We start from the raw sequence: 12,114 nt of genomic DNA on the forward strand, positions 1-12,114 counted from the left end.
AATTGTGACAACGCAGAGGCCATATTGTTGCTTTACCTTTGATCCAATCACCACCCCTTGACATTCGGCTCAAACCAACCCATCAATCAAGACCATTGAAATGACTTCCTTGAGAGGATCTTTATTGCGTTGACTCAGTCATGAGCTTATAGGAGAGGAGTGGCAGGGCACAGGGCTGTCACTCTTGCTTGCTGAAGCCAGTAAGTAGAGCTGGGCAACATATCGTCGGTATTAAATCAGTATCATACTATATATTGTCTGGTATTTTGGTGTTGTCTCTTCGATGGTGCTGTTCTAAAGGCTGCATTGACTATTTTCAACCTGACATTCCTATTTTTACATGTCAATACAGGCAAAAAAGTTCAAATTGTGAGAACAGCAGATCTACAAGCCCACAGTGTGATGCATTGTGAGCTCGTATATCATCATGTGACACCACTGCGTGGTGAAGTGGTTAAAGCCATGTAATGGTATAACTTTTCTGGCAGTTCCATTATTTGCCTTCATCCACTTCGTTATTATAAATGATTGCTGATGATAATTTATCAAAATGATCACAAAACATATTGCGATGTTTGATTTTGTCCATATTGCCCAGCCCTACCGGTAGGAGACACCGGAGCTCTGTGAGCAGCCGAAGAGGTAAGAGGACAAGGCTGAGGTTGGGGATGAATACCAAGAGATGAGGAGGAGAGATGGAGGGAGATACGGTCATGTAAAGTGTGTGTGTGTGTGTGTGTGTGTGAGAGAGAGAGAGAGAGAGAGAGAAAGAGAGGCAAATGAGACAGTTGTTCAATACTTCTTGAACTCTACATCATCAGGCGGGCTCATGTCCACTGTTCTTTTGCCCACATCTGTCCAGTTGGTGCTCAGCACTGTACCACCTGACTCCATCTGCAGGGGGTGAGGGAGAAGCAGACGATGACATGGTCTTTATTAATAGTTAATGGCTATTGATAGCAATGACTACTAGGTGTACAGTTAATCATTACCTTCAGTGTCGTTTGTGTTTTCTGTCAAAGCAGCATTCACATTATAAGACAGGGATGCAAGCAGCTTCAATCCATACGTTTTGGCCTCTGAGGTAACTGCAACGATGTCCGGAATACAATACCTCCTACACTCTAAATTCCTCAATGGAACAGTAGGGAGACCAGACTCCAACCACTGCAGATGTACAAATTATATTGCCTTAACATACTCTACAATACAGATGGGTTAAAATATCAGTACTGGTGTACTGTATGTAGCCCAACACACACCGGGTGCGTTGCCACGCGGCAACGCCTGGAAAATAGAACGGTGGCGTATCGGAGCTTCAGGCGAGGCGTGAACGCGCGTCGGACGCCGCCGGTGTGCTATAGGTTCATTGAAAATAACGGAGGCGGCGTTCGCAGACGGTGTGTGAGGCCTTGTCTGTCCTCTGCAACACCGAGTTACACTGTTAAGTTTGTGTTTGTACATTTCGTACACCTGAGTGTTCTCTGTATAAAGTTAGGAGTCAATTAAACTCAAGAGTGTGAAAGTGGACCAAATGGTATTGTAAAAGTTCACTCAGAACTCACGTAAATAAACCCTGAAGATTTTACTGTGCACATAGACAGGTGTGTGTAAGAATCTGCCGCAACCCCCTACACAATCTTCTTCATTTGACATTAATACACAAGTCTCCTACCAGAAGCGCAGCTGGTTATCAAATTGGCTTGGAATGCAACAAAAAAAACCCCATCAAGGCTTCATGGGGTGTGTAATTGATAGAAAATAATCATTATAATTATAATAATAATAATCCTTATAGCACCTTTCAAAATATAAACAAGAAGTAACAAGACACATTTCAACAATCAACAGGATAGACTGAAATTTAATTAATAAGAGTCAGCACTGAAAGCTAATCTATAAAAGTGCGCTTTCAGCAGGGATTTAAAGAATTCAGCAAGGCTGATCTCCAAGGGCAGTGTTGGAGCTCTGGTGCTGAAAGCCAGATCTCCTTTGGTCTTTAGTTTAAACTGAAAACTTGGCTTTCAAGAAGTGCTTTGCCTAAGGATCTCAGAGAGCGTGTTGGCACATACAGGGGGAGAGCAGATCTGATATGAAGGGAAGAGCAAGACCCGACCTAGCCTTGTATGTCGTGAGCATGATTTTAAAGTCAATTTTAAAAAGAGATTGAGAAGCAAGTGTCGAGAAGCTAAAATGGGTGTGATGTGGTCGTATTTTTGTAAGGAGAGTATAAAGAGAGTTACAGTAATCTAAACGTGAGAAGATAAACGCATGTATGACTTTTGTCAGGTCAGGTATGGATAGAAATGGTTCGATTTTCGACATGTTTCTTATACCTATAGGCAGTGTTGGGACGTAACGTAACGCAAATAACGCGTTACAATAACGCCGTTACGTTCGGCAGTAACGGTTGCTGTAACGCGTTCTTTTTTTAAATTTAAAAGGATTGGAAGACTTTCTTGATATGATGTTCAGAGGTCGGGGTCAAAGGTGATTCTTAACAGTGGGCTGGAGATTGGTTAGCAGGCCGCACAGCCATTTTCTATTGGGCTCTCGTGAGAGGGGGCCAAAGACTAGAACCATTGTTAAGCTGGAGCATGTTGTTAAGCATCCAACTTTTGATATCAGCAAGGCAACAATAATGAATCAGTTCAAGAACCTTCATCACATTCTTTGTCTGCTATTATTCCACAATTTTGAATAATTACTTGTTGATTATACAGTAAGACACACTAGACTTTTTCCGTTGGGATTAAGCCACCATTAAGATTGTGTACTCATAATTATATATCATAATTATCTATCAAGTTGATAATGAATTAAAATACCGTTATAAGCTAAATAATCTTCCCATGTTTGCCAAGCTGGAATATACTAATACCGGAGCAACATTAAACATTGTCTTTATCTGTAAAAATTCAACATTGATGGCACTTTAAAATCCCCACAAAACCATGATATGAAATATCTTGATACTATAAAGTTTCTTAGGTCTACAGAATTCAACAGATACTAACTCACTAGAGTCCGGGTGGAAGGGGAAAGCCTCAGAGAGATCAATAGGACATGATTTTATACTTCCAAAACACGCTCCCTGTCTCAATGTTTCATATTTAACTCGGCAAGTGTACGAACTTGGTTCCCATTTGTACATTGTCCGACTCACATAAAACACTCATGATTTTACTGTGTTTTCTGGGAGATGTGTCGTGCATTGACAGCGAACACGTGTTGTACTACTCACAAAGGACTTGTTCATGGCGCGCTTGACCTCATCAGAGCCGTCCGAGTAGATCTGCTGGAAGAGGCTGTTGAGCGCTGCGTCTCCCTCAAGCTTGTCCTTCTTCTCCTCCTCGCTGATCTCCACCACCACCTTGTCCCAGTCCCTGGTCTGCTGGGCAGAGGACGGATACTGGCCTGTTGGGTGGAAGGAGAGCCAGCAAGCGGCTCGCGTTAGTCCCTTTCTACAAATTTCTTCTAAAATCAAGACAGTTTTCTGATATGTTTCTATATCAGTGGTTCTCAAACTTTTTCATGTCAAGGACCCCTCAGAATGTTATGTATCTGTTGTTCCAGGGACCTCAGAGAAGCAAATATTTTAGTTAAAAATGGTTGCTGTGAAAGAATATATATTCAAAGATTTGCCTCTGTGCCACGCTATGAGCTTGTATATTTGCAATATTTGAACAGCTAAAATTTAAAATAATGGTTAAAGTGGTTAAAAGCGAAGGTGCGTTCCAGATCTTAATGGGTTCATGCATTCACTTTATATTTAAAACAATGCTGACTGTTAGAACCTCGAGGTGTGCTAAAGTGTGGTTTTGAACCGATTCACCAACCATAAGAGATGGTCTTTATTGTGTACATGTATGTAAGAGTGACATTTATTTTTGTTTTTGCAACTCAGGCATTGTAGCAGCATTAGCAACAGCAATAGAAAAGAGCCAACAAATATATGCAACAAGAATAATAAGGGGGGAAAAGGTGAATAATTAAGGAGGACAGATTTGACCTGTCCTGGCACTGAAAGTGATTGAAGGTGCTGTGCACAAGGTTCTTATCTTAGCCCTACATTATCTTCTTATTAAATCCAATACTGAGAGTGAATGAAATCGGCAATGTGTGGTTCCTTGGCCACAGAAGCAACGGATAAAGAACATATTTGGACTTGGAAATCATGGCCAGGTAGCTGTACAAACAAGAGTTGGCAGTCTGCCTCATCTTTATGGGCTATTCTTTTTTCTAGAATAAGATAATATACGTACATCCTCCGGTCTTGGTGCTGAGCCAAACTGTTAAACTAACAGATAAGACAAGGGCTCGCAACTCACTTTGTAATGCTCCAGGTAACTTATATTCACGAACACAGCAGGCAGGACATACAACGTTTCGACCTGTGTCGGTCTTTCTCAAGTATGATACGGTACTCATGATACTTCATGCTTGAGATGAGAGAGACCGCCACGGGTCAAAACGTTGTTGTCCTGCCTGCTGTGTTTGTGAATATAAGTTACCTGGAGCATTACAAAGTGAGTTGTGAGCCCTTGTCTTCGTCTATGTTTTTTATTCTATACTACTGTTATAGAATAAAAACATAGACGAAGACAAGGGCTCCGGAAAGTGGAGAGGGAGACGGCGTAGGAGGAGTGGTACAAGAGACAACGTTCTGGTGGGAAATGACCCAAGGCCGAGTCATCCCAGAGAAACAAAGAACAATACATTAATGCACTATTTTGTAAGAATATGAACCATGATTATTTGCATGCCCAGTCGCCCACCTTTTATTGTACACTTACACTACAAAAATATGCTAAATATTGTCGCTGTCGGGCATAAACCTTGAATCTCCGTATTTCAACTTGTAAATTAATTAATTAATGCACTAGGCCTACTACTACTTTTTTTTACTCCAACAGTTTTGGACATACAAGGTTTCCAACCGATAGAGACCACATGTATATTGTGCATCACTGCATGTATGTGTATACCATCCCTGGTAATTTTTTATTTCTGATAGAAAAGAGCACTTCAGATGGCCCACTTTCAGAAGAGCTGCATGGTCTTGGGTCTTAATGACATGTGACAAATGTACCTGTTTGAAGCCCTGTGCTCTTTTGCCTCAATCCTGACATTTCCCCAGCTTTCGTGGCCCCATGGTGTGAGCATTAAAGAGTGAAAAACAACAAAGACGACGGCTAGACTCCTGCAGAGCCATGCCGTTTCCAGCCAGGTGAACACATAACCATGCATGTATATAATAATCTACCGGTATGTGTGTGTGTGTGTGTGTGAGTGAGTGTGTGTATTGTGAGCTCGTAGATCTGCTATTTGAGAAATGTTTGTAAATGTTTCTGACTTTCCAAAAATGGGAATGTCAGGTTGCAAGACCTAGCCGTTTGAGTGGTTTAATAGAAGTAGCGGGATTATGGCGGAATAGCCTCGGAAACCCAGACGTTTTTTTTTTCCAGGGAGAAAAAAAAAGTCTGGGTCGAATCCACTTCAATTTGGCATACATAGAGTAGCGCAAACGTTGATCACTCTCTGCTGATTTCTGATCGTCTGTACCTTTGTTAAATTGACGCACGCACACACGCACACACACCCGTACACACACACACACACACACACACACACTCCTCTCTCTCTGTCGCTCTCATTAATTAGTCTCATGTCCAGCAGCTGCGCACAGGATCCTGCCGGGAGCTGCCTATGCCATAGAAAGCATAGGTGAGTTCCAGGCTAATGGCGGAATTACCGCCCAAGGATATTACGCTGATTACAGATCAGTTTACATTCTCCGTGAATGAAACGAGTGTTGTGATTGGTCGAAAAATAACGTATCCGGGGGAAATACGTCCGGCGGATGTTCTAGCCCGACACTTCCAGCAGAACACTCTCTTCCTTAGGTCGTGACCAGTGGTTAAACTCACACAATAATGTTATGAATTTAATTTTAATTTGTTGTAACTGCACCTCCTGCCCACTTTGAAAATCACTGTAGTTTTAGCATCAAGTAAAAAAGCAATCACACGACGCTGGTACCAACAGGACCCACCAACGAAAGATCAATGGATGGACATTATTGAGGAACTGTATTCTATGGAAAAACTAACATTCATACTTAGACTACAAGAGGATAAATTCTATAAAAAATGGGAAAAGTGGAATCTCTTCTCTCAGCCTAGCGATATTGCAATAGAATTTCATTGAATGTTTATTGTAATATGAAAAATGCAGCCTTTTTTTTTTTACTTTTTGTCTTTTTTCCTTTTCTTTCCCGTATTGTCTTGTTAGTTGAGTTTTTGTCTGTCTGTTCTTCCTTCAATAAAAATTAAGTGAAAAAAAAAAAAAAATCACTGTAGTCGCACTATATTCAAAGCTAGCAAAGGGTGTTGTTTTACGCCCTTAAAAAAAAAGATATAATTGAAAGTATGTACTTTATAATGTTATACATTACATTATATATTCAGTAGCAAAATTGCAGTCCACTTATCTGGCAAAAGGAAAGATGTCAAACGTAGATTTAGCGCCGTCGATATTGCACAGCTCTAACAAGTGGGGGCGTGGGCATGGTTTTAACAAATACTGGTACTTAAGAGGATATCCTGCAGAGAGGAGGCGAGTACACATAATGCGCTTGGTTTGACTGCCCACTTACCTTAGTTCTGAGAGAGAGAGGGAGAGAACATACCAAGTATTCAAGTATTAATCTTGACAGTAATGGGACTGCGTGGGTTCAAATCGCGTCTCATGTTTTTCACTGTCACCCCCCTGCCTCATCTGTCAGACTAATGAGAACGACTACGTAACTAAAAAATACACGCGCGCCAACATTGATCCTCCCACTGTCGCAGAGAGTGAGTTATGAGGAGGCCAACACAGAGACAGAGACAAAGAGAAATAGAGAGATAGAGTGAGAGAGGGACAGAGATCGGTTAACCACTTGAAATTGAACCACAGCATCCATACAGTATACTGGGGGGCTCATTAGCCAAAAAATAGCAAAGTAAGGTTAAGTAAGTGGTTAAGAGATGGTGAACAAAGAGAGAGAGAGAGAGAGAGAGAGAGAGAGAGAGACATAGGGTTTGTACTGACTGGGGGTGAAGTGTCTGATGCTGGGCTCCTGCCCTGCTCCTTCCAGCGTCTCCCACCTGATGGCTTCAGTCTTCTTCATCTTGATCTCCACCTGACGGAGGAAAGGAGCGATAGAGAGGCTGTAGCTTTTTATCGATTGTTACATTCGCTACGGCGACTGATGCTGACATTTTAACACGCATCACGCTTTCTCACGGTAAACTGAGCCGACAGGAGGAGGGTGGGTGGGGGGTGGGTGGGGGGCAGGAGAGAGAAAGGGCAGATTAAAAATAACAGCCATCGGGAGCGACAGCGGTTTGAAACACAGGGCAACACAGAACATCATTGCTAGGCCAGATATACGCTCAGAAACATCATCATTCCAGGCACCGCGTGTGCGTGTGTGTAAACGTGAGGCTGTGTGTACTGTATGTGTGTGCGTGTATGAGCCTGTGTGTGTGCGGGCATGTGTGAATGATGGACATAGAGAGAGATCAGGGAGATGCGGGGGCACCGCTCTATCTGGTGCTTTCCTGACAGACAGACAACACTAATGAGATGTCTGTCAGCCCAGGGGCCAGAGAGAGAGAGAGAGAGAGAGAGAGAGAGAGAGAGAGAGAGAGAGAGAGAGAGAGAGAGAGAGAGAGAGAGAGAGGCAGAGAGAGAGAGAGAGAGAGAGAGAGAGAGAGAGAGAGAGAGAGAGAGAGAGAGGCAGAGAGAGACAGAGAGAGGCAGAGAGAGAGGCAGAGAGAGATAGACAGATGGTGAGAGAGACAGTGAGGAAAAGGAGACAGAGATAGAGAGAGGGGGGTGGGGGGAGCAAGACGGTGAGAGAGACAGAGAGAGACAGTGAGAAAGAGAGGAGAGAGAGAGAGGAGAGAGAGAGAGAGAGGTGACTGAGAGTTAGACGGAGACAATTCTTTCTTACATGGCTGTATATACTGTAGGTTTTAAGCCGACTACTTTAATGTGATTTTCACTGGATATTATGATCTCCAGTTAAGGTCACTTGAAAGCTTGAGGGAGAGAGGGAGAGGAGAGAACTTTAAGAGAAATGGGAGGTAAAGGGAGGGGAACGGATCAGGAGAACAAAAGGAGGTGGGGCATATGGTTTTCACATCTATTTGTGGAAATATAAAAATAAAATGATCAAAGAAAGTGTGCTTTTCTTGCTTTCTTTGATTAATACTTTGTTTTATTACATTTATTTTGATTGATGAAAAAACGAATGGATAGCGTAATCACAAAAGAATAATAATCGATAGTTGGCCCGGGCTGCCGGCGTGGTGGTCCGGGAACCCTAGGCTGCAATGCCAGCCTGACAGCGTGTCGTGGGTTTCAATACCGATGACCTTTGCTGCGTGTCACTCCCCATTTCCTGTCAGTCTACTGACCTATAAATCAAAAATAAATGAATCAATAGTTACTGGCACTACCCTAGAGTCTAGACTTCAGTTCATACGCCACTGTTACTGTATGAATCTGTGCTAAATCAACACACCAAACACACACATGGCAACACTGAGCTACACTGACACGGCACATGCTGGGGAGACACGCAAGATACACTGTTGTGTGCCACCACCTGTCATGATGTGTGAGGGTTAATACATGGGATGTGGTGTATGCGTGTGTATATAATATGCAGTGTTATGCAGTGTTAAGCAGTGAGTGTGTGTGTGTGTGTGTGTGTGTGTGTGTGTGTGTGTGTGTGTGTGTGTGTGTGTGTGAGTGACTGTGTGTGTATAATACATGGAATGCAGTGTGTGCGCGTGTGTGTTTTACAACACTGTGCAAATAAAGCTATTTCTGCTCCATTGGGCGATAAGGTAATTCATTCACCATGGTGTCAGGACAGGAGAGAGATGGAGAGAGATAGAGAGATGAGATCAGAGAGAGGAAGAGAGAGATGGAGGGAGGGAGAGAGATGAGATCAGAGAGAGATGGAGGGAGAGAGAGAGATGAGATCAGAGAGAGGAAGATGGAGGGAGAGAGAGATGGAGGGAGGGAGAGAGAAAGGGAGAGATGGAGAGAGATGAGATCAGAGAGAGATGGAGAGAGATGAGATCAGAGAGAGATGGAGGGAGAGGGAGAGATGGAGAGAGAGAAAGGGAGAGATGGAGGGAGAGAGAGATGGAGAGAGAGATGGAGAGAGAGATGGAGGGAGAGAGAGATGGAGAGAGAGATGGAGGGAGAGAGAGCTGGAGAGAGATGGAGGGAGAGAGAGATGGAGGGAGAGAGATGGATGGAGGGAGAGAGAGATGGAGGGAGATAGAGAGAGATGGAGGGAGACAGAGAGATGGAGAGAGAGAGATGGAGGGAGAGAGAGATGGAGGGAGATAGAGAGAGATGGAGATGGAGAGAGAGAGGGAGATGGAGAGATGGAGGGAGAGAGATGGAGGGAGGGAGAGAATGGGAGTAGGGACGGGACGATAATCAGTATCCTTTATCGTGATAAGAAACGCTCACAATAATCGTACGGCAGAGATTTTAATATATATGGTGAAATTGTCCTCCATCACACACTAGGATGAATGAACGGTTGTTGAGCTGCAAACCCTCTACACTCCATAACAACAGACCTGTAATGAACACTCTTATTTCACTTTACACAAATCCAATTACCTGCTTCGATTCAAGTGGTTAACAAGTGACATTTTAAGTTTTAAGCATACCGGTATTTTGATTATTGTGGCAATTATATTTGCCACAATAATTGTAATTCTCATATCATCCCATGCCTAAGAGGCAGATGGATGGAGAGACAGAGATGGAGGGCGAGAGAGGGAGAGAGAGAGATGGAGGGAGAGAGAGGGAGAGAGAGAGATGGAGGGAGAGAGAGAGATGGAGGGAGAGAGAGGGAGAGAGAGAGAGATGGAGAGGGAGAGAGAGTGAGAGAGAGAGAGACATGGAGGGAGAGAGAGAGAAACAAAGAACAGCCGGGATGAAAAGAGAAGAGCAATAGCAGGAAAAGGCGACAGGGACAAAGAAAGAGTGGGCGGGTAGAAGAAGAGCGAGAGAGAGAGAGAGAGAGACAGAGATGGGGGGGGCAGTGAGGAGAGAGAGAGAGAGAGAGACAGAGATGGGGGGGCAGTGAGAGACAAAACACAAGGTCGAGGTCTGTGGCACGGCAGAGAGAACATGGCGAGCGAGAGGGACAGACACAAAGAGAGGCAGGTAGCGAGGTAAACACTGGTGGGGGCGGGGCGGGGGGCGGAGGAAGAAGAAAATAATAAATGGCCCAAACAGACTGTAATCATCCCGCGAGGTGATGAGCTGCTACGGCGCCGCGATGGAGCGCTTCAGTGTGTGTCAGCGTTTTTACTTTATTTTTTCCCTCTGCGTCTTAAAAGGCTGCCTGCCTGCGTGTGTGTGTGTGTGTGTGTTGTGTGTGTTGCTGTGTCTCAGTGTCACTTCATTGTGTTGTGACACTTTCCACATGTAGAGTATGTGCAACGTGCATATGCTTATGCATGTATGTGTGTGTATGCGTGTGTGTGTGTGTTATTTAGATTTGTGTGTGTGTGTGTGTGTGTGTGTGTGTGTGCACTACACTACGTGCATGTATGTGTGTACACTGTTTGTGTCCCCGGAGTTCATGCAAGATTAATCTAGCTGCCACATCTGTGTGTCTGGGCTTTAAAGGGATATGGCAGGCCACGGCACCGGGTGTGTGCCACCGACAGGCGAGGAGACGCCTCTTTAAGAGGCTGTGACAGCAGTGGCATGCACGGAGGCCACCAGCCACTGTACGCACACACACACACACACACACACACACAGAAACCCACATGTACATACAGTACATGTCATACACACATGCTCACACAGAAAGACCAACAAACACACACACACACACACAGACAGACACTTCCCCGGCCCATTCTATCCTTAAACGGTGCTTGCTCTCTCCCTCGCTCTCTCTCTCTCATATTTTCAGATCTTATTTACGGATTTCAAAACAAATGCTGCTAAACGGACGGCTAAGGAAATAAACGCAAACACTGGCAGAAGCTGACAGCCATGCAAATTACAGAGCGGAGAGATGAGACTTTACTCATTGGCTGAAGGGAGATGGGAGATGGCTTGGGAAACGCGACGAATCAGCCAGTGCGTGTTTACTCCAGAGTGAGTGTGTGTGTGTCTAGACGTCTGCTCTGATCAAACACACTGGTGTGTAATTGGCTCCCCATCGTAATGGTGACCCCCGGGGTTAGGCCATCCTTCGTGACGAAGGACACAAGGTCGCTGTGACAGGCGTGCGCACACACATGCACATGCACGCACACACACTTCAACAAAAACACAGTATAACTGTGTGTTGAAAGATTGGAATTGTCAGACTCTGTTGATGTGGGTGTGTGGATGGAGCATGCATGTATTCATGGTGTGTGTGTGTGTGTGTGTGTGTGTGTGTGTGTGTGTGTGTGTGTGTGTGTGTGTGTGTGTGTGTGTACTACACTCATGCCCGGCTTAGCTTCCCCCGCTAAGACTTTAAAGGCAGCGGGGAGATGATGCATGAATACTGGCAGTGAGGAATGAAGGCAGCCCATTACAGAGAGAGAGAGAGTGGGGCAGAGAGAGCGGGAGAGAGAGAGTGGGGCAGAGAGAGAGAGAGAGAGAGAGAGAGAGAGTGTGTGTGGGGCAGATAGAGAGAGAGAGGCAGAGAGAGAGAGAGAGAGAGAGAGAGAGAGTGTGGCAGAGAGATCGAGAGAGAGAGAGGGGCAGAGAGAGAGAGAGAGTGGGGCAGAGAGAGAGAGAGGGGCAGAGAGAGAGAGAGTGTGTGGGGCAGATAGAGAGAGAGAGGCAGAGAGAGAGAGAGAGAGAGTGGGGCAGAGAGAGAGAGGGGCAGAGAGAGCGAGAGGGGGGAGAGAGAGAGAAAAGAGGGGGTGGGGGGGTAGGCGAGAGAGACAGACAGACAGACAGACCTTGGTGGGGGTAAATCAACAGCTCCTGGGGTACAACATTTCTTAAACGCTCATTAGGGATGCGTGCGGCGTGCCAATCTGGCGGAACTTGATTTGCTGACGCTGTTGTTCA

General features: G+C 44.8%; 1 protein-coding gene across 2 annotated transcripts in view; it reads right to left on the reverse strand.

Annotated features, from left to right (window-relative positions):
* Positions 1-557: 557 nt before the first annotated feature.
* sugt1 (SGT1 homolog, MIS12 kinetochore complex assembly cochaperone) overlaps positions 558-12,114 on the reverse strand; it is a 34,872-nt gene continuing 23,315 nt past the window's right edge. For both annotated transcript variants that reach the window (XM_080778828.1, XM_080778827.1), the window contains exons 11-13: positions 7,096-7,186; positions 3,245-3,417; positions 558-894 (exon numbers count right to left, since the gene is read on the reverse strand). In XM_080778828.1, the coding sequence (XP_080634954.1) occupies positions 793-894; positions 3,245-3,417; positions 7,096-7,186 (366 nt within the window). In that variant the 3' untranslated portion in view covers positions 558-792. The remainder of the gene's footprint in view (positions 895-3,244; positions 3,418-7,095; positions 7,187-12,114) is intronic.

This window comes from Protomyctophum bolini (genome assembly GCF_963924005.1).
Source record: "Protomyctophum bolini genome assembly, chromosome: 12".
Classification (NCBI taxonomy): domain Eukaryota; kingdom Metazoa; phylum Chordata; class Actinopteri; order Myctophiformes; family Myctophidae; genus Protomyctophum; species Protomyctophum bolini.